This window comes from Globicephala melas, chromosome 4 (genome assembly GCF_963455315.2).
Source record: "Globicephala melas chromosome 4, mGloMel1.2, whole genome shotgun sequence".
NCBI lineage: Eukaryota > Metazoa > Chordata > Mammalia > Artiodactyla > Delphinidae > Globicephala > Globicephala melas.
This window is the reverse complement of record NC_083317.1, coordinates 133678364-133701525: the sequence shown is the minus strand read 5'-3', so window position 1 is coordinate 133701525 and position 23162 is coordinate 133678364. Positions and strand designations below refer to the sequence as shown.

The 23162-nt window shown below is 38.5% G+C and overlaps 1 protein-coding gene and 1 pseudogene across 1 annotated transcript in view; one reads left to right on the top strand and one right to left on the bottom strand.

Moving 5' to 3' along the window:
• Positions 1 to 495: 495 nt before the first annotated feature.
• LOC115863519 (elongation factor 1-alpha 1 pseudogene) lies at positions 496 to 6133 on the top strand (annotated as a pseudogene).
• A 4061-nt stretch (positions 6134 to 10194) lies between these two features.
• Positions 10195 to 23162, bottom strand: part of MRPL3 (mitochondrial ribosomal protein L3) — a 44547-nt gene continuing 31579 nt past the window's right edge. The window contains exons 8-10 of the mRNA XM_030876423.2: positions 23047 to 23124; positions 21447 to 21524; positions 10195 to 10679 (exon numbers count right to left, since the gene is read on the bottom strand). Coding sequence (XP_030732283.1) covers positions 10527 to 10679; positions 21447 to 21524; positions 23047 to 23124 — 309 coding nt within the window. The 3' untranslated portion in view covers positions 10195 to 10526. The remainder of the gene's footprint in view (positions 10680 to 21446; positions 21525 to 23046; positions 23125 to 23162) is intronic.

Sequence of the window (23162 nt, the reverse complement as noted above, 5' to 3'; positions counted from 1 at the left end):
TTTAGATTCCACATATAAGTGATATCATGTGATATTTGTTTTTCTGCCTGACTTACTTCACTTAGTATGATAATCTCTAGGTCCATCCATGTTGCTGCAAATGGCATTATTTCATTCTTTTTTATGGCTGAGTAATATTCCATTGTGTGTGTGTGTGTGTGTGTAAAACATATTCTTTATCCATTCATCTGTTGATGGATATTTAGGTTGTTTCCATATCTTGGCTATTGTGAATAGTGCTAAAGCAGGTATGTCTTGACCAGTTGGCCTTACTGAGGCCTACAGAATTTATATGAGGCCCAATACTTACCTATTTTATAACTAATAGCTAATACCAACTAAGACTGGAAGAAATGTCTAAACTGAATGAAGGTTGTTTACAAAAATTTCCTCATTTCAAGACAAAATCTAAAACAGTGGATCAAGTTCAAGCCCATTTGAACTCCATGCCTTTCCATCTGCCAACACAGCTCAGGAGTCAGCCACTAGTATTGCATGGGCTCCAAACAGAAAGGTGAGTGACCCATGTCCAGACCATGTACTGCTTATCCATTGTAGGCAGAGTTCCATTTTCCTCGAGTTAAATATTTGATGACAAGAGCTGGAGCCAGAAAGTGACCTAAGATTCTTAGCAAATCACAGGTGTTTTGCTTAGTGCCTGTTGGACCAGGCAGACTTTGGCTTTTGTACCCTGTAAGCATAGAGAAGGCATCCTCCTTTCCCACCTGGCTCAGTAGAAGTCAGGTCACTTCTTCTGGGCCACTGAAAAAGTCTGCGGGAACGGGGTCCTGATCCTCTTCAAAAATAGGGAGCTGTACAAGGTGCTGGTGGTGGGGAGCGGGGGTGAAGTGGATTGTCTGCTCCCTGTCTGGCTCTAAGTGACAGGGCTCACACTTGTGATCCTAAAAGGTGATCAGAAAATTTCTCCTTCAAACTCAAATGCAGACACACAGTCCATCTGCAGATGTAATGGGAAAGAACCTTTGTATTGTATTGTAAGTTAATCACTAAAGGGATGTTGCCTATAAGCTTAAATTATACATAATGGCCCATCTTTGGGAACCCTGCCTCCCAGGTAATGAGCATTAAGCTAAAATACCTTTGCTTAGGGTACCCTGTTGGAGAGAGGAAAGACTTGTTGGACTTTTACTCAATTTGTGAACTGGTTTGTTTGCTTCTTTGGATGCTAGCATTTATATGTGCCATTTGTGTTTTGTCTTGAATTTCTGTCTTTAAAAATGGGGAATGTTTTAAATATCCCTTAAAGAAAGTCCTCTGAGGTAGGGTGTGGATAAGTGATCTGATTACAGCCATGAACGCACGAGTGAGAAGAAGATAATATTTTACTGTAAAAATGTGTGGCCACTGTACCTGTCCAGATCTCCACAGGGGGTTTAGTCAGGGTTATCTTGGCACCCTGTGCACCGTGCACTGCTACCCTTGCTGTGTTAATTACATCATTTATGGTCTCTTGTGTCATTGTATATGTAAAATTCCAAGACCAAACTTGAGGGTTTATTTAGGATTTACTCTTTGTCCTCTGAGTTTTTCACTTCATTTTGTTTGGTATTGTTTCTTCATTTACAGTCAAATTTTGTGATATTTAAAACTTTTACTGATGTCAAATGGAGAAAAGGAATGGGGTGGGGAATGGCATGTCTGTGAGACATTCCTAGGGAGAAGAGAAAAAGATTCCACTTGGTTCCTAAAATCGCCAAAACCCTCAGCCCAGAATTCTCCCTGTTTGGTTGATGTCAAGGCAAAAAGTCATCCTTTAAAGGTTAGAGATGATCAATTACTATTTATGGCTATTCTGTGAAGAAGCAGGGAAGAATGATGAAATCCTTTATGAGCAAGCATTTGCGCTATTATATCAAGGAAAATAAGAAAAGGAAGAGAATGAGAGTGAGAATATGTTGCTTCAAATCTTAACTCCTCCATTCTTTTTTAATGGCTGAGTAATATTCTACTGTGTGTGTTTATATATATATATATATATATATATATATATATATATATATAAAACACATCTTTATCCATTCACCTGTCAATGGACGCTTAGGTTGCTTCCATGTCTTGGCTATTGTAAATAGTGCTGCAGTGAACATTGGGGTGCATGTATCTTTTCGAATTAGAGTTTTGTCCAGATATATGCCAAGGAGTGGGATTGCAGCACCATTTGCAGCACCATGGATGGACCTAGAGATTATCATACTAAGTGAAGTAAGTCAGGGAAAGACAAATATCATATGATATCACTTATATGTGGAATCCAAGAAGAAATGATACAAATGAACTTATATTCAAAACAGAAATAGACCCAAAGACATAGAAAACAAACTTATGGTCACCAAAAGGGAAAGGAGGGGGAGGGATAAATTAGGAGTTTGGGATTAACATATACACACTACTATATACAAAATAGATAAACAACAAGGTTCTACTGTATAGCACAGGGAAGTATACTCAATATTTTCTGATAACCTATAAGAGAAAAGAATCTGAAAAAGAATATATATATATATATATGTATATACAGTATAACTGAATCACTTTGCTATACACCTGAAAGTAACAAAACACTGTAAATCAACTATATTTCAGACTTCCCTGGTGGTGCAGTGGTTAAGAATTCACCTGCCAATGCAGGGAACATGGGTTCAAGCCCTGGTCTGGGAAGATCCCACATGCCACGGAGCAACTAAGCCTGTGCGCCACAACTACTGAGCCTGCACTCTAGAGCCCACGAGCCACAACTACTGAGCCCGTGTGCCACAACTACTGAAGCCTGTGCGACTAGACCCTGTGCTCTGCAACAAGAGAAGCCACCGCAATGAGAAGCCCACACACCACCATGAAGAGTTGCCCCTGCTCTCCGCAACTAGAGAAAAGCCTGTGTGCAGCAATGAAGACCCAAAGCGGCCAAATAAATAAATAAATACAATTTTAAAAAATCTATTATACTTCAATTTAAAAGTCTAATTCTGGGGGGAAGATAAAAAACCTTAACTCCTCCAGCTGTTATGCCAATATATCCACCCCTTCCACTACTTTCCCTTCCTATCCAACCCCAATTCCTGACACTGGGGCTCAGAACTGCCCCTCCTTATAGGGATCAATTAGAAAATCCTGTGTTAGTTCCTGGGGCACAGGGATTTGGTCTAGTACCACCATCTAAGACCTGACAGGGCACCCAGTTTGGGCCCCTCCCAGGGCAGGGCAATTTCCCTTACACCTTTATCTCATGTGGGGACTAAATGCAAATGATCAGTCAGCTGTGTTTCTCAGACTTCTTTAACTGGAAAGATTGCAACCCTCCTTCATAAGGAGGGTCCTCTATAACTGAAGCCCACTTGGTATCACCCACAGCTGAACTAAAATGGGACCCCGATGAGGGAGGAATGCCCTTATTTATAATACTACTTATTAGTGCATCTGGGCAGGGCTTTGAAAAGGGGAACCAAAGCAAAATAGTTCAAACCAAATTCAAGAAATTCAGCAAAAAAACAAATCCCTCTTAATTTTTGGAAAAGATGTATCAAGCCTACAGACATTATACTAATGTAGATCCTGAGGCCCCTGAAAATATTAGAAGGATAAATTTGATCTATTTTGGGCAAAGTGTCTCAGATATTGGGAGGAAGTTGTGAAGATTAGATGGTGCATTTGGAATGAATCCTTCTCAATGGGTAGATGTTGTTTTTAAAGTGTTCAACAGGGAACAGCAACAGAAGAATGAAGATGTAAAACAAAATGCCACTTTTTTGGCACTGGATTCCTGAAAGGGGAGTAAATGGAAGAGAGGTAAGCCCCTACTGGGGGAGAAACAATGAGCTTTCACCCTTAAGTTTTTCTTCAGAACAGCTTGACATCAGAGTTCCACGAGAACATCTTTAACCCTACAGATGGTGCTCATGAAAACCCCAGGAGACAGAGTTCTCTTCCCCTGCCCCCCATCCCAGGTCTATGAAAAGGTAAGACCAGAGTGTGTGCTAACAGCACCCCAGGGAAGGCCAAAAACACATGGCCAATAGACATCCCCTTAAAAAGGGACGCTGGGACACGTAACCTAAAGCAATATCCTCTGAGGTAAGAGGATCACTTCTCCCACAGACTGACTTGTCAAAATACCATCCAGTATATTCAGAAAAGGACAAAGAGAGGGTCGAGGAGTAGGGTTTCACTTGGATCGCACCTTGCCTGGCTGGAAATGTAGTGCACAATTGTTTTAATTCCTAAGGTGAGCTTGGACCCTGTGCTGCAGCACATTCATATTAGTACCCATTACAGGAGAGATGCCACCTTACAATGGATTCAAATATATATAATGGGGCATAACCTATAGAAGACCATACAGTGAGTCACTCAGAATTGCATGATTCGTGCTAAAAACAACCCAAAGACTGCTGTTGGACCTTCCCAGATTGGGGCCCAACACAAAGGAATCTGTGCCACCAATGACTGGACACAAATGCCTTGAGCTACAGGAAATTTCAGATACCTGCTAGTGTTTGTGGACACTTTTTTTCAGGATGGGTGGAAGCAATCCCACCTGGACAGAAAAAGTCTCTGAAGAGGATTGCCTGGGTCTTGGACAAACTGAAAGCTGAATATGAGTGTGGTACCACCATCGATATCTCCCTGTGGGAATCCGAGACCATAAGTACTACATGACTATTACTGATGCCTCAGGACACAGAGACTTTATCAAAAACATGCTTCCAGGTACATCCCAGTCTGACCGTGATGTCCTCATTGTTGCTGCTGATGCTGGTGGATTTGAAGCAGGTATCTCCAAGAATGGGCAGACCCATGAGCATGCCCTTCTGGCTTACACTCTTGGTGTGAAACAACTAAGTGTTGCTATTAAATTGATTCCACTGAGCCACCCTACAGCCAGAAGAGGTATGAGTAAATTGTTAAGGAAGTCAGCACTTACATTAAGAAAATTGGCTACAACCCCAACACAGGAGCATTGGTGCCAATTTCTGGCTGGAATGGTGACAACATGCTGGAGCCAAGTGCTAACATGCCTTGGTTCAAGGGATGGAAATTCACCCAAAAGATGGCAATGCCAGTGGAACCATGCTGCTCTGGATTGCATCCTGCCACCAACTCATCCAACTGACTAGTCTTTGAGTCTGCCCCTCCAGGACATCTATAATATTGGTGGTATTGGTACTGTCCCTGTGGGTTGAGTGGAGACTGTTTTCAAACCTATCGTGGTGGTCACCTTTGCTCCAGTCAATGTTACAACTGAAGTAAAGTCTGTTGAAATGTACCATGAAGCTTTTGTGAAGGCCTTTCTGGGGACAGTGTGGGCTTCAATGTCAAGAACATGTCTGTCAAAGATGTTCGTTGTGGCCATGTGGCTGGTGACAGAAAAATTGACCCACCGATGGAAGCAGCTGGCTTCATACCTCAAGTGATTATCTTGAACCATCCAGGCCAAATCAGTGCTAGATATGAACCTGTCCTGGACTGTCACACAGCTCACATTGCTTGCAAGTTTGCTGAGCTGAAGACTGATCATTATTCTGGGAAAAAGCTGGAAGATGGGCCCAAGTTCGTTTTTATTTTATATTTGTTATTTTTTAAATTTTTGGCTGCACTGGGGCTTCGTTGCTGCGTGCAGGCTTTCTCTAGTTGCAGCGAGTGGGGGCTACTCTTCACTGCAGTGCACAGGCTTCTCATTGGGGTGGCTCCTCTTGTTGCAGAGCACGGGCTCTAGGTGTGCAGGCTTCAGTAGTTGCAGTGTATGGGCTCAAGTTGTGGCGTACAGGCTTAGTTGCTCTGTGGCATGTGGGATCTTCCCAGACCAGGGATTGAACCCATGACCCCTGCACTGGCAGGTGGATTCTTAACCACTGTGCCACCAGGGAAGTCCTGGCACCAAATTTTTGATCTGGTGATGCTGCTATTGTTGATACGGTTCCTAGCAAGCCCTCATGTGTTGAGAGTTTCTCTATCCTCCTCTGGGTTGTTTTACTGTTCATGGCATGAGACAGACAGTTGCTGTGTCATTAAAGTGGTGGAAAAGAAGGCAGCTGGAGCTGGCAAGGTCACCAAGTCTGTCCAGAAAACTCAGAGGCTAAATGAATATTATCTCCAATACCTGCCACTCCAGTCTTAATCTGCCCAGGCAGGAGAATCTATAAATCTATAAATGCTCTGAAAGACCTAGCAGTTGCCAGTTATGCTAAAACTTTGGGCATTATACTAAACCCTGTTCTTGAGTTTGACTCCAACAGGTCTGCCTATTGAACTTAAGTAAATGGTAATTTCATTATGGCCGGAGACGGGTCAACCTATTTAATTTTTTCCAAATAAACAGCACAGGAACTTAGTATATGTATTGGGAACTGGAACTGAACCCCAACCCCAAGTTCAATTACAAATTAGACAACAAAGTGCTAAGGAGTTTCATCAGGTTCAAATGGTTGTAGATAAAAAAGGAAAAAGGATTTTACTGCTAAAGATTCTAAAGAATATTCATTGCCCCTGTTCAGCAGGAAGTAGCCAGAGCAGTCTTTGTCCCTTTCCCCACAAGACTGTGGAATGGACATTGGCAATGGGGAATTGTAATAGGGAAGAACCTTTGTATTCTATTACAAGTTAATCACTAAAGGGATGTCGCCTACAAGCTTAAAGTATATGCACTTCCCATCTCTGGGAACCCTGCCTCCCAGGTAATGAGCATTAAGCTAATATACCTTTGTTTAGCTCACAGGAAACATCTGGACCAGGCCCACCTGTGAATTAACACATCCCCTCTGGAGGCTGGCTGGAACCAGGAAATGTTTGACTTTACTCCCTCTGATTTTATTATATAAGAAACTTGAATTCTAACTCAGACAAGATGGTTCTTTGGGATATGAGTCCACCATCTTCTTGGTCTGCTGGCTTTCCTTGCCCCAACAGCTTGTTTCTTGATTTACTGGCCTGTCGTGGGGTGAGCAGCACAAGCTTGGACTTGGTAACACAAACTCTAGAGGAAGATGGTGATGGGTCTGGGGCAGGCTCTCTAGTGGAGAGGACTCCCTGCCTTCTTCAAAACACCATATGTCCTGGCTCCCCTTCTGTCATCTGGCTACTTTCAGATATGATTCCTGCACTGTGTAAAGCATCCTTGCTGCGTAATGATTCCCCCCATCAATGGCTTCTGGGCAATTAAACACAGTTTTTCATGCAGAAGAGGTTGGGGACTCCTGATACAAACCTCTGCAAATACCTTATTCAGAAACAAGAGTTTATGTTCTCCCAGCAATAACTGTTCATTTGTTTTGCAAGGTAATAGCTGCTTCCCATAACTTCAGCAACCTTGACATACCTATAAGTTCACTAAAATCTTTTGGTCAAATGCAGCTAATTAAAGCAGAATTGATGCATACGGTATTCAGAATTTCAAAGTTAAATACACATAAATAGTCCCTAATCATAGTATGGGGCAAACCTAACTAATGGGTACCATTTTAAGTTTTGGTTATTCTTGAATTTACACATTCATATCAATTTTAGAATCAGTTTCAACAGTTCTATGGTAAGTCCTGTTGAGATTTTAAAAATATGATTGCTGAATTCTTTACAATATTGAATCTTTTCATTCACAACTTAAAAAATGGAGAAGACTATCTTGGTTATCTTTTATGTCCTTCAATAACATCTTATCTTCTCCAATAAGACCTTAGAATATTTGTCAGGCTTTTTTTCCTCGGTAACCTTTTAAAAAATTGCTGTTGTGGATGGTATCCACTTTCCTCCCATAGAATTTCCCAATATTGCTATTATATGTTTGTATATTGATGCTGTATTCAGTCACCAGAACCATTAAAGTCACAAGTCTTTAATTAAAAGAGATGAAGTATAAATGAAAACTTTAAAAGAGATGTGGCTACAGTTGGATTTAAAATTAAGAATAAGAAATGCAATGTTGGCCGGAAAATACTGTTAGGTTTTTGTGTGATTTCCTGATAACTAATGGATTTGTTATTAAAAGGTCTAACACTGTGGCTATTAAGTCTCTTGGGTGGCCATGTGAATCAAGTCTCAGAAGATACCTGGAGTTTAAAAAGTTAGACTCTGTGAATCCTCAGGAATCTGGTCCAGAGGAAATCCAGTAGTTAAATGAGGCCTGCTTATACTTAACATTTTTAAGCTTAATTATCCGTTATAAGTAGCCATTAGTAAACATTTTCATTCCATACAATGAAGAGAAACCCAGGAGCTATTAACATTTTGAGTAATAAGTGATTAATAAGTTTGTTGAGGGACTTCCCTGGTGGCACAGTGGTTAAGAATCTGCCTGCCAAGCAAAGGAAACCATAAACAAGACCAAAAGACAACCCTCAGAATGGGAGAAAATATTTGCAAATGAAGCAACGGACAAAGGATTAATCTCCAAAATTTATAAGCAGCTCATGCAGCTCAATAATAAAAAAACAAACAACCCAATCCAAAAATGGGCAGAACACCTAAATAGACATTTCTCCAAAGAAGATATACAGACTGCCAACAAACACATGAAAGAATGCTCAACATCACTAATCATTAGAGAAATGCAAATCAAAAGTACAATGAGATATCATCTCACACCAGTCAGAATGGCCATCATCAAAAAATCTAGAAACAATAAATGCTGGAGAGGGTGTGGAGAAAAGGGAACCCTCTTGCACTGTTGGTGGGAATGTAAATTGATACAGCCACTGTGGAGAACAATATGGAGGTTCCTTAAAAAACTACAAATAGAACTACCATATGACCCAGCAATCCCACTACTGGGCATATACCCTGAGAAAACCATAATTCAAAAAGAGTCATGCACCACAATGTTCATTGAAGCTCTATTTACAATAGCCCCAAGATGGAAACAACCTAAGTGTCCATCATCGGATGAATGGATAAAGAAGATGTGGCACATATATACAATGGAATATTACTCAGCCATAAAAAGAAACGAAATTGAGCTATTTGTAATGAGGTGGATAGACCTAGAGTCCATCATACAGAGTGAAGTTAAGTCAGAAAGAGAGAGACAAATACTGTATGCTAACACATATATATGGAATTTAAGAAAAAAAAATGTCATGAAGAACCTAGGGGTAAAACAGGAATAAAGACACAGACCTACTAGAGAATGGACTTGAGGATATGGGGAGGGGGAAGGGTAAGCTGTGACAAAGTGAGAGAGAGGCATGGACATATATACACTACCAAACGTAAGGTAGATAGCTAGTGGGAAGCAGCCCCATAGTACAGGGAGATCAGCTCAGTGCTTTGTGACCGCCTGGAGGGGTGGGACAGGGAGGGTGGGAGGGAGGGAGACGCAAGAGGGAAGAGATATGGGAACATATGTATATATATATATAACTGATTCATTTTGTTGTAAAGCAGAAACTAACACACCATTGTAAAGCAATTATACTCCAATAAAGATGTTAAAAAAAAAAAAAAAGAATCTGCCGGCCAATGCGGGAGACACGGGTTCAAGCCCTGGTCTGGGAAGATCCCACATGCCGCAGAGCAACTAAGCCCGTGTACCGCAATTACTGAGCCTGCACTCTAGAGCCCGCATGCCAAACTACTGAAGCCTGCGCGCCTAGAGCCCATTCTCCGCAACAAGAGAAGCCACAGCAATGAGAAGCCTGCTCACCACAACAAAGAGTAGCCCCCGCTTGCTGCAACCAGAGAAAGCCCGTGTGCCACAATGGAGACTCAACTCAGACAAAAAAAAAAAAAAAGTTTGTTGAATGTACACCCAGGCCATTTCAAATCCCTTTTGGAAGGCATCAAGGAAAAATAATTACAGGACTTCCCCAGCGCTCCAGTGGTTATGACTCTGAGCTTCCACTGCAGGGGGCAGACTGGATCCCTGGTCAGGGAACTAAGATCCCGCATGCTGCAGGGCATGGCTGAAAAAAAAGGAAAAATAATTACACCTGTCTTATAGTTGAGTGATCTAACTAAAAAATAACTATACCTCCCAAGAGAAGTGTAAATAAGACCCATAATTTATGATCTTATTGTGTCAGGCCTTTAACTATGACATAAACATTTCTATAATCTAGATAAAAATCTCAATTCCTTTTTCTTTTTAGGACTCAGGAAATAGTTTCTTTTACCTAAATAGGTAACACCATAGTCCCCATATGATTTGACACTGTTCCACAACCACCCTTTCACAAAGACAGACAAGTCTTTAGTAAAAGAAGCTAAATTTATAAACATTTAAGATAACTTGAGAAATACATAGTAAAAAAAGGACAAAGCCCACAAATTACAAAGATTTTACTAATATGCAAACTGCCGGTCCATCTAAATTTGGCATATTCAATCTACTTAACGGGTTTGCTTAATGTGGTAATTTTTTAAATGAAATTCAGTTGGAGGATGAATGATAAATTTATGCCCTTGACAAAGATAACCAGTGTGGTATGTTGTTACTAAGAAAAGAAAACATAATTCCTGGTTATATTATTGTTCTGGCTCATCAGAATTCACAGGACATGTGGGAGTCTGTCACGTCCAGGTCAGGCAAACGTAATAGAAGGTGCCCCAGGATGACACAAGTCTTCATCAAACAAATCTTCTGGTAGCTCCTCTTCATCTCCATCAGGGAAGTATGTTGGGAATGGTAGATTTTTACAGAAATCCTTATATGCAGGCAATTTAGAATCTTTGATCTGGGGGGAGGAAGCAAAGGTCTTATTAATAAGTGATACCAATTAAGTTATTTAAAGATATTCTGGTTTACTTATTCATAATCAAAGAACAGCTCTTCCTTTTTCTTTGTTTTTTGTTCTTTAATTTTCTAATGTGAATAAAACAGCTGTTATACACTGAGTTCCTTTTACTTTATATATGTATTTTTATTCCAATAAACTAATTCAATGACAGAAATATAACCTTCCTCAAGTTAATCAGCTATCTCATGAGATTAAAATTACTCTGGTTATATTTTATCCATAAACAGAACTGCCCAACAGAATAAATTATATTCTACAATTACTACATAAATATCAATTATACCCAAATTGATTTTTCAAATATAAATAACTGATATAAACTATATACCTAAAAGGTATTACTATCTACATCTCAATGATTAATTTTATTATCTACTTACATTTTTATTATTCTATATTCTACCATAAATTTTTGAGCTTGGGTTAAAAAATATAAAATTTACCTAGTACTTTTGTTAGCCTTAATTCTAAGAGCACATAACCCAAAATATCAAGTTTTGTTAAGGAAATTAGCTTGTATTTAACAAGTAGTGTTCTCTTTGAGAAGCTAAGGACAGAATAGTATTTAACAGAAACAATAATAAACCCAGAAGTCTTGAAAACAGCTGTATTAGCTCTTTATATTCTAAAAATATTCTAATTACATTTGTAAATTCATTAACTGAGGAATAGTACAGATATTGATATGATCTAAAATGTTGGGTTATATTTTTGGAAAACACTGGGTTCTTTAAAGCTTCTGACTCACTCTACAGCCTTCATTCAGAGAGAAGTAAAAAAACAATTACACGTAATTACACAAACAGATTAAGATAAGGCACACTCATTTTGGCAATAAGAAATGAATAATATGGTTGAAGTAAGTACACAGCTGCTAGGAATAGCTAAGTACAGAAAAACACTTATATTAATTTTTCTCATTAAAATTGTTCCAAGGAATTATCAGTAAGTTGCCCAGAAGAAAATATACTTGTTTAACCTTTTTTTCCAATCCACTAATCTTGAGGTGAACTTTAACTTGGGGGAAAAAAGTCAAATTCTTACCAATTCAATTGTCTCAGAATTTGTAACTGAAAATAAAACCCAAGCAGATAAACAACAAAACGAACAACAAAACTTTCTGTGCAAATTTGATAACTGTGAAAATTTAGTTATAAATTGCCTAAATGGTGAATTCTCAGGTACTTTCAAATTTTTATAGATCTATTATACCCAAGAAACAGCAAGGTGATTCAGTTATACATATATACATATTCTTTTACATATTCTTTCCCATTATAGGTTATCAGAAGATATTGAGTATAGTTCCCTTTGCTATACAGTAGGTCTTTGTTGGTTATCTGTTTTATATATAGTACTTTGTATCTGCTAGTCCCAAACTCCTAATTTATCCCTCCGTCACCCCTTTCCCCTTTGGTAACCATAAGTTTGTTTTCTATGTTTGTGAGTCTATTTCTGTTTTGTAAATAAGTTCATTTGTATCATTTTTTAGATTCCACATATAAGCGATATCATATAATATCTTTTATCTGGCTTTCTTCACTTAATATGATAATCTCTAGTCCATCCATGTTGCTGCAAATGGCATTATTTCCTTTTTTATGGCTGAGTAGTATTTCATTGTATAAATGTACCATGGCTTCTTTATCCATTCCTCTGTTGATGGACATTTAGGTTGTTTCCATCTCTTGGCTACTGTAAATAGTGCTGCGATGAACATTGGGGTGCATGTATCTTTTTAAATTATCGTTTCCTCTAGATATATACCCAGGAGTGGGATCGCTGGACCATATGGTAACTCTGCTTTTAGTTTTAAAAAGTCTCCATACTGTTTTCCATAGTAGCTGCACCAATTCACATTCCCACCAACAGTGTAGGAGGGTTCCCTTTTCTCCACACCTACTCCAGCACTTAGTATTGGTAGACATTTTGATGATGGCCATTCTGACTGGTGTGAGGTGATGCCTCATTATAGTTTTTTCTGATTTGCATTTCCCTACTAATTAGCGACGTTGGGCATTATTTTTCATATGCCTTTTGGCCACATGTATGTCTTCTTCCGAGAAATGTCTACTTAGACATTAAATGTCTTTTGCCCGTTTTTTGATTTGGTTGTTTGGTTTTTTTTGATATTGAGCTGTATGAGCTGTTTGTACATTTGGAAATTAATCTCTTGTTGGTAGCATCGTTTTGCAAATATTTTCTCCCATCCTGCAGGTTGTCTTTCCATTTTATGGTTTCCTTTTCTGTGCAAACGCATTTAAGTTTAATTAGATCCCATTTGTTTATTTTTGTTTTTATTTCCATTACTCTAGGAGATGGATCAAAAAAGATATTGCTGCAATTTATGTCAAAGAGTGTTCTGCCTGTTTATTCCTCTAGGAGTTTTATAGTATCTGGTCTTATATTTAGGTCTTTAATCCAGTTTGAATTTATTTTTGTATTTGGTGCTAGAGAATGTTTTAATCTTGTACACAGAGCTGTCCAGTTTTACCAGCATTACATATTGAAAAGACTGCCTTTTCTCTATTGTATATTCTTGACTCCTTTGATGTAGACTGACCATATGTGTGCACAGCTTTGTTTTTGGGATTTCTATCTAGTTCCATTGATCTACATGTCTGTTTTTGTGCCAGTACCATACTGTTTTGCTTACTGTAGCTCTGTAGTCAGGGAGCCTGATTCCTCTAGCTCCATTCTTCCTTCTTACGATTGCTTTGGCTGTTTGGGGTCCTTTGTGTTTCCATACAAATTTTAAAATTTCTTGTTCTACTTCTGTGAAAAATGCCATTGGAAATTTGATAGGAAATGCATTGAATCTATAGATTGCCTTGGATAGTATGGTCATTTTAACAATATAGATTCTTCCAATCCAAGAACATCATATATCTTTCCATCTGTTTGTGTCTTCTTTAATTTCCTTCATCAGCGTCTCATAATGTTCAGAGTACAGGTTTTTTTGCCTCCTTAGGTAGGTTTGTTCCTAAGTATTTTATTGTTTTTGATGTGATTGTAAATGGGATTGTTTCCTTTACTTTCTGATTTTTGTTGTTAGTGTATAGAAGTGCAACAGACTTCTATGTATTAATTTGTACCCTGCAACTTTACAGAATTCATTGATGAGCTCTAGTAGTTTTCTGATAGCATCTTCATGATTTTCTATGTATAGTATCACGTCATCTACAAAAGTGACAATTTAATTACTTCTTTTCCAATCTGGATTCCTTTTATTTCTTTTTCTTCTCTGATTGCTGTGGCTAGGAATTACAAAACTATGTTGAATAAAAGTGGCAAAAGTGGGCAACTGTCTTGTGCCTGATCTTAGAGGAAATGCTTTCAACTTTTTGCTGTTGATTATGATGTTAGCTGTGGGCTCATCACATATGGCCTTTATTATACTGAGGTAGGTTGCCTCTATGCCCACTTTCTGGAGTTTTTTTAATCATAAATGGATGTTGAATTTTATCAAAAGCTTTTTCTGCATCTATTGAGATGACCATATAATTTTATTCTTCAACTTGTTAATGTGGTGTATCACACAAATTGATTTGCAGATACTGAAAATTCATTATACCCCTGTGATAAATCCCACTTGATCATGGTGTATGATCCTTTTAATGTATTGTTGGATTCGGTTGGCTAGATTTTCTTTTTTATTTGGTTTGATTTTGTTGAGGATTTTTGCATCTATGATCATCAGTGATATTGGCCTGTACTTTTCTTTTTTTGTGATATCTTTGGTTCTGGTATCAAGGTGATGGTGGTCTCATAGAATGAGTTCAGAAGTGTTCCTTCCTCTGCAATTTTTTGAAATCATTTCAGAAGGACAGGTGTTAACTCTTCTCTAAATGTTTGGTAGAATTTGCCTGAAGCCATCTGGTCGTGGACTTTTGTTTGTTGGGAGTTTTAAAATTACTGATTCAATTCCAGTACTGGTAACTCGTCTGTTCATATTTTCTATTTCTTCCTGGTTCAGTCTTGAGAGATCGCACGTTTTTAAGAATTTGTCCATTTCTTCAGGGTTGTCCATTTTATGGCTATATAGTTGCTCATAGCAGCCTCTTATGATCCTTTGTACTTCTGTGGTATTGGCTGTAACTTCTGCTTTTTCGTTTCTGATTTTACTGATTTGGGCCCTCCTTTTTTTTCATAATGAGCCTGGCTAAAGGTTTACCAATTTTATCTTTTCAAAGAATCAGCTTTTATTTCATTGATCTTTTCTATTGATTTTTTTAAAGTGTCTATTTCATTTATTTCTGCTCTGATCTTCATTTCTTTCTTTCTTTCTGCTAACTTTAGGTTTCAACTGTTCTTTCTCTAGTTGCTTTAGGTGTAAGGTTATGTTGTTTATTTGATGTTTTTCTTGTTTCCTGAGGTAAGATTGTACTGCTATAGACTTCCCTCTTAGAACTGCTTTTGCTGTGTCCAATAGGTTTTGGATCATTGTGTTTTCGTTTTCATGATTTTCTAAGTATTTTTTGATTTACTCTTTGATTTTTTCAGTGATCCATTGGTTGTTTAGTGGCATACTGTTTAACTTCCACGTGTTTGTGTTTTTTGCAGTTTTTTTTCTTGTGGCTGTTTTCTTTCTTTCTTTTTCTTGGGCTGCATCGGGTGGCTTGTGGGATATTAGTTCCCTGACAAGGGATTAAACATGCACCCTTGGCAGTGAAAGCACGGAGTCCTAACCACTGGACCACCAGGGAATTCCCTGGTTGTCTTCTAAACTCACAGAGTTGTGGTCTGAAAAGATGCTTGATTCAATTTCAATTTTCTTAAATTTACTACAGCTTGCTTTGTGGCCCAACATATGATCAATCCTGGAGAATGTTCCATGTGCACTTGAAATGTGTATTCTGCTTTCAGATGGAAGGTTCTATACATATCAATTGAGCCCATCTGGTCTAATGTGTCATTTAAGGCTTGTGTTTCCCTTAGTGATTTTCTGTCTGGACGATCTGTCCATTGATTTAAGTGGGGCGTTAAAGTCCCCCATTATTATTACTGTCAATTTCTACTTTTATGTCTATTAACATCTGCCTTATATGTTGAGGTATTCCTATGTTGGGTGCATATATATTTACAATTGTTATATCTCTTCTTGGATTGATCCCTTGATCATTATGTGGTGTCCTTCTCTCTTGTAACCGTCTTTATTTTAAAGTCTATTTTGTCTGATATGAGTATTCCTACTCCAGCTTTCTTTTGATTTGCATTTGCAATGGAATATCTTTTTCCATCCCTACTTTGTGTGTCTCTAGATCTGAAGTGGGTCTCTTGTAGACAGCACGTATACGGGTCTAGTTTTTGTATCTATTTAGCCAGTCTATGCCTTCTGATTGGAGTATTTGATCCGCTTACATTTAAGGTAATTATCAATATACATGTTCTTATTGCCATTTTGTTATTGGATTTCTGTAGGTCTTTTGTCCCTTTCTTCTTAGTTCTCTGCTCTTGTGATTTGATGTCTATCTGTGTTACGTTTGGATTCCTTTTTCTTTATTGTGTGTATATGTATTATAGATTTTTGGTTTGTGGTTACTATGTTTTAGTATAGCAGTGTGTGTGTTTATATATATAAATATATATGATTGTTTTAAGTTGCTGATCTCATTTCAACTGCATTTTAAATACCCCACATTTGTACTCTCCTCCCTTCACGATTACTGTTTTTGATCTATTTCTTTTTTTCCTTTAATTAATTAATTATTTTGGGGGGCTGCGTTGGGTCTTTGTTGCTGTGCACAGCCTTTCTCCAGTTGCAGCGAGTAAGGGCTACTCTTGGTTGCAGTGCATGGGCTTCTCATTGTGGTGGCTTCTCTTGTTGTGGAGCACGGGTTCTAGGCACATGGGCTCTAGAGCGCAGGCTCGGTAGTTGTGGTGCACGGACTTAGTTGCTCCACGGCATGTGGGATCTTCCCGGACCAGGGCTTGAACCCGTGTCCCTTGTACTGACAGGCAGATTCTTAACCACTGTACCACCAGGGAGGTCCCTGATATCATATTTCACATCTAATTGTTTTATGTATCCCTTAACTGTGTATTGTGGATACAGATGATTTTACTACTTTTGTCTTTTAACCTCCCTACTAGTTTGTGTGTGGACAATTTACCTTTATAATGTTTGCCTTTACCAGTGAGCTTTTCCATTTCATAATTTTCTTGTTTCTAGTTGCAGCCTTTTCTTTTCCCCTTAGAAAAGTTCCTTTAGCATTTGTTGTAAAACTGGTTTGGTGGTGAATTCTTTTATCTTTTGCTTGTCTGTAAAGTTTTTGATTTCTCCATCAAATCTGAATGAGGACCTTGCTGGGTATTCATGGCTGTAGATTTTTTCATCACTTTAAATACATCATGCCATTCCCTTCTGGCCTACAGAGTTTCTGCTCAAAAATCAGCTGACCATCTTATGGGAGTTCCCTTGTACATTATTTATACCTTTTCCCTTGCTGCTTTTCATATTTTCTCTATCTTTAAGTATTGTCAATTTGATTACTATGTGTCTTGGTGTGTTTCTCTTTGGGTTAATCCTCTATGGGACTCTGCGCTTCCTGGACTTGGGTGATTGTTTCCTTCCCCAGGTTAGGGAAGTTTTCAGTTATTATCTCTTCAAGCATTTTCTCAGGCCCTTTCTCTCTCCTTTTTCTAGAATCCCTACAATGGGAATGTTAGTGTGCCTGATGTCCCAAAGTTCTCTTAAACTGTCCTAATTTCTTCTCATTCTTTTTTATTCTGTTACACGGCAGTGATTTCTACTACTATGCCTTCCAGTTCACTGCTCTATTCTTCTGCCTCATTTATTCTGCTACTGGTTCTTTCTAGTGTATTTTTCATTTCAGTTATTATATTCATCTCTGTTTGGTTGCTCTTTATATTTTCTGACTTTGTTAAAAACTTCTAATTTCTTGCTCTGTGCATCCATTCTTTTCCCAAATTCCTGGATCATCTTTACAATCATTACTCTGAACTCCTCGAGTACACTGCTTACCTCCACTTCACTTCACTGTTCTTCAGGGATTTTATCTTGTTCCTTCGTCTGAAACATATTCCTCTGCCGCCTCAGTCTGTCTAAATTTCTACTTGTATTTTTATGTGTGTGGTAGGTTAATTACATTTCTCAACCTTGGAGAAGTGGGATGTCCTGTATGTCCCAGCAGTACACTTCCCTCTCATCCCTGAAGGATCAGGGACCAGTCTGTTTGCAGACCCAGTTCCACAGGCTGTGTGATCGTAGTTTTCTTGCTTCTGGTGTCTGCCCCTGGCTGGATGGGGCTGCTCTAGAGGCTTGTGCAGGCTTCCTGACAGGAGGGGCTGGTGCCAGCCCACTGGTTGGTGGAGCTGATTCCTCACCCTCTGGTGGGCAGGGCCGTGTCAAAGGGTGTGTCCAAAGACAGCTGTGGGCTCAGGAAGTCTTTAGGCAGCCTGTCTGCTGACAGATGCAGCTGTGTTCCTGCCCACTTGGTTGTTTGCTTGAGGTGTCCCAGCACTGGAGCCTACAGGCTGTTGGGTGGGGCCAGGTTTTGGTGCTAATGACCCAAGCAAGATGTCAGCCGCCAGCAAGAGTTCATGAAGATGAATACTCCCTAATACATCTGCCACTGGTTTTTATGTCCTAAGGGTGAGCCACAGCTGCCCCCTACCTTCCCAGGAGACCCTCCAAGACCAGCAGGTAGGTCTGGCACAGGCTCCTATGAAATTACTGCTTTTGCCCGGGTTCCAGGTGCATGAGATTCTGCATGTGCCCTTTATGAGTGAGGTCTCTGCTTCCCCCAGTCCTGTGGAGCTCCTGCTATCAAGTCCCACTGGCCTTCAAAGCCAAATGCTCTGGGAGCTCCTCTTCCTGATGCCAGGCCGCCAGCTGGGGAGGCTGACGTCAGGCTCAGAACTCTCACTCCTGTGGGAGAAGTTCTGTGATATAATCATTCTCCAGTTTTTGTGTCGCCAGGTAGTAAAGGATTTGATTACATCACAAGTGCACCCCTCCTATAATCTCATTGTGGTTTCTTTTTTATATCATGTAGAATATCTTTTTTGGTAGTTTCCAGCTTTTTCTTTAATTGATGATTGTTCAGCAGTTAGTTGTGATTTTGGTGTGCTCATAAGAGAAGGTGGGCTCAAGGTCCCTCTTCTCCACCATCTTGTCCCGAATTTGCTGGTACATGTTTTTGTGCACTGAATCTTATCCCTGGCTTTATTATTTCCCTGCCTTCAGGACTCCCTCTCATTCTTTTTATATTTATGTATATCGGCAAACCAGTTCAAACACTTTTTAGGGAAGCTGGAGGTAGGACACACACACACAAAAAACAGGCAAATCTGAAAATAAACTTAAATTATAAATTAGGATATAGGGACAAGCACACACAAATATTACAGTACACTATGCTGTAAATAACAGTTCTTTAGGCTCTCTTAGTACATTAGTGAATCCAAAGAACAAAAAGCTTACATTAATTAAACAGGTTGGTTATCCCTAAGACTATCTTACTAACTTTAGAATGAATGACAGGCAGCCCTGTACTCTGTACTCTGATGGAATCAAAAGCTCCTGTGCAGTGAGTGGGTGCCAGTAAGGCTGCCTGTCCAGCAGGACGAGCCTCAACCTCCAATGGCAAGGGGCTTATTCACCTGCTATGGGATCACTGGGAAGAATGGACAAAGTGGGGTGACTGTTTTCAGAAGATTTACCAAACTTTTGGCATTTAAAACATAAGCCCACAAAAAACTCCCCCAAACCCACACCTTAATGTTTGGGACAGACATTTAAGGTTATAAAAGACCGTTAAAAGGCACTATATTTCAAAGATTTTTTTTTCAAGATGAGTTCTTTTATCAAAATCTGTTTGTTGGAAATATATTCACCTAGTGTGTTAACAGTTCAAAGTGTCTAGACATTTCTCTGATGGTATAGTTTCTCAAAATGTATTTGGACTCCTCTTTTGGAATTGCCTTCAGTGTACCTTCTGAATATCTTCAGTGATAGCAAGCCACCATCCATTAAATGGATTGAGTTTCTGGAGGCAATCTTTATTGAAGTGCGTGGAAAAATCTGAGTAATAAGTGTTGTTGATTATAAACTATTTATAACAGCCAGATCAGAACCCTGCACATATGGTTTTTCAAGGCAGTTCACCTGTTCATCCCTGCTGGAGTCAAGGAAGATGCTGAGGTGAACCTGAGGAGTCACAGCAACAGTGAGGCTCAGCTGGAAGCCAGCCTAGAACTGTATACAGCAAATGGGGAGAAAAGGAGGATTTGACAATGTTTAAAACTTCATCTGCTATCCAGTATAATTTATTATGAAAAATGATCATTTTCCTTTTTTCTTTTTTATTAGGTTGTTATATTTATAACAATGTAATAAATCTGGAGGTAGGAATACACTGAATTATGAGGCCAAAATGTTAGGAAAAGCACAATGACAATGTGCTGGCTTCAAGTACCTGTTACTATGTACATGACTTGGGTCACCAGGGGCCTGAAAACTTACTTAAACCTAAAAAACTGCAAACTTAAAAAAAAAAAAAAAATACCAAAAAATCCTGCAAGAATTAATCAAATGCATTTTTTCTTTAAAAAAAAAAATGAGAATACTCTAGTCAAAAAAGTGAGGAGTTCCAGAAAGGGAATTTTAATTACTGTAAGACTGAAACAAATATTGTACCTTATGCTAGTAACGGAACCTACTTTAAGAGATGAAAAGAAGGGGCTTCCCTGGTGGCGCAATGGTTGAGAGTCCGCCTGCCGATGCAGGGGACACAGGTTCGTGCCCCGGTCCGGGAGGATCCCATATGCCGTGGGGTGGCTGGGCCCGTGGGCCATGGCTGCTGAGCCTGCGCGTCCAGAGCCTGTGCTCCGCAGTGGGAGAGGCCACAGCAGTGAGAAGCCCGCATACCACAAAAAAAAAAAAAAAAAAAAAAGAATACATAGAAAAAGACAGGTTTTTTGAAAAATCTGAGGGTTAAGTTTCAGCCTAATTTTGTTGTTATTGTTGGAAGAGTAATGAAGAATCTATTTTGGGGAACTGCTGGTATCACTTCAACTACAAATTTATTTTCAGAATGGAAAATTCAAAAGTGATGTCTCATTTTGTATTATGTTGACTTAAATCCCACGTCGAATATTTATTTTGTATTTTATTTGATGGAAATAAATCTCTGAGAGCTTAAGAATGTTTTTTCAAGTCTATCTTGTATAACATGTTTTCTTCTCTTCATGTTTTGAACATAAAAATGTATTTTTAAGGAAAACAGAGCAATGCTAGTAATAATAATAATAATAATAAATCTTTCCTTAAAATGTCCACCTCAAACCACCTTTCTTGTTGATTCTCATTTCTCATTTTATTTCCACCACATATACTTCTGGTTCCCATGTCAAAGTACTCTTAAAAAATGAAAAAGTTATTTTTTGGAAGGATAGAGATATATTGATATTTTTGCAAGTAGTTTTGCTAATATCCTTTTGTATTTCTAAAGAACCTCTTACTGGACCTACCCTTTGTGCAGGTTTATGGTTTTAGAGACATAGGCTATAGGTTATTTTGTGCAATTTTCTCACTCAGGTGCTATTAAAAAGCAGAAAAAATAGCAAAGAACATGTCGAGAAACAGCTACTTATTTTCAAGACACATTTATGGGTGAGAGGAGAACTTATGGCACACATCCACATCTCTGAACAAGGGAAAATAAAGAGAGTTATACATACCTTTACTAAGCAATTTTTGTGTCCAGGTACAGAGCCATTTACATAGATTATATTGTGCTTTGTGTTTATTCTCCACACCTGAAGTGGAAATAAAATCAAACCTTAAGAGTTAAAAATATTAGAATATACTTATATCAATACAAACAAAAGCTGAGGCTATAAGTAGCCTGTAAAGAAATAATCATGTTAGCACCTCAAAATATTGAATGAGAATAAAAATTTCAAATCCTATGGATGACTTGTACTGTAATACTACAACAGATATGTCTCATGTAAGTGGTAGAAAACTCTCATTTTAAGTATAAATGTGACTGAACGATCAAGACTACTTCGATATTTCAATATTCTCCTGGCACCATTAAGAATAACACATGAAAATTCAATTTTATTTTATTCTTAGTTAACATGAGCTTGCTGCAACTAGAAACTGGGAAGCCGCAACCTCTCTGGGTCTAATTTTTTTAAAAAGTGTGCTGAGCAGATGGCCTTCAAACAGATCTTCATGTGGGAAAAACATTTACACAAATGAGAGAACAGTCAAGAAATGGTATTGAAAAAGTATTTGGGGGTAAAATCAAGTTTGACCCATAGCTCACGGCTAAACGTTAAATACTAGGGCAACTGAAATCTCTCTCCTGTCACACATATGCATACATGAAAAGAAAATGCACAAAGACAGATACAAATGGTTGTCTATGGCAAGTATAAATGTAACAGAAGAGGGGAAAAAAAACCCTTAGATTTAATTATATAAAATTTTAAAAACTTCTGCTGGTTAAAATTTATAAATAAAATACATCTAGAATACAGAATGAAAGAATATGTACCAAAATGTTACCAGTGGTTGTCTTTGGGGGTTGTTCTTTTGAATGACCTATTTTCTTTTTTGTACTTTCTATACTTTTCACACATATAGACAGATTAGTTGTTTTAATAAAAATATAATTACATGGCACCTATTATGTACAACTCATTTTCACTTAGATATTACATATGTTCCTCAAGTTAGCAGTGAATTTAACTCCCCGCCCCTTTTAAATATATAATTATTTTACAAAAATGGATATATACCACATGCTTTTTTAGTACTCTATTTTCCTATTTTGATTGTCTCCTATTTTGTCTTCCTCTCTCCTATTCCTCACCCACATCCACCCACACATTTGACATTTAATCGAAAGCAATATGATATATAACCATCTACTCTTCTCTGTGCTTACATGGCATGGTGACATATACATGTAGGGAGTTTCTGTTTACTCTTTTGTAAGAGTATTATACGTAATGCTCTGAATCTCTATTTTTTCATGCAACAACACTGTGGAAATCTTCCAGGTCAAATAGTAGACAATTAACTTTTTCTTTTTAATGAGTGCATTTTTCATGGCTTGCATGTTAAATGAACATATATGACAACTCCAACACACACACACACACACACACACACACACACACAGAGTACACGTTTCCCCCACCCCTCAATAATTGTAAAACCTATTAGAACCACCATACGCAGACACACGTTAAATATGTATGCTGGTGCGTTTGCCTTTAGGCACTAATTTAACCACTCCTATAAAAAGCCACTCCAGAAACTTACTTTCAGTCCAAATGCTGTCCTATCTATGTTCCCCAATTGCCCAGGCATTTTGGTTCCAGGCCAGACTCTGGCAACATCCTAAAGGAGAGAAACAAAAGTAGCACTTTTAAGCAGTA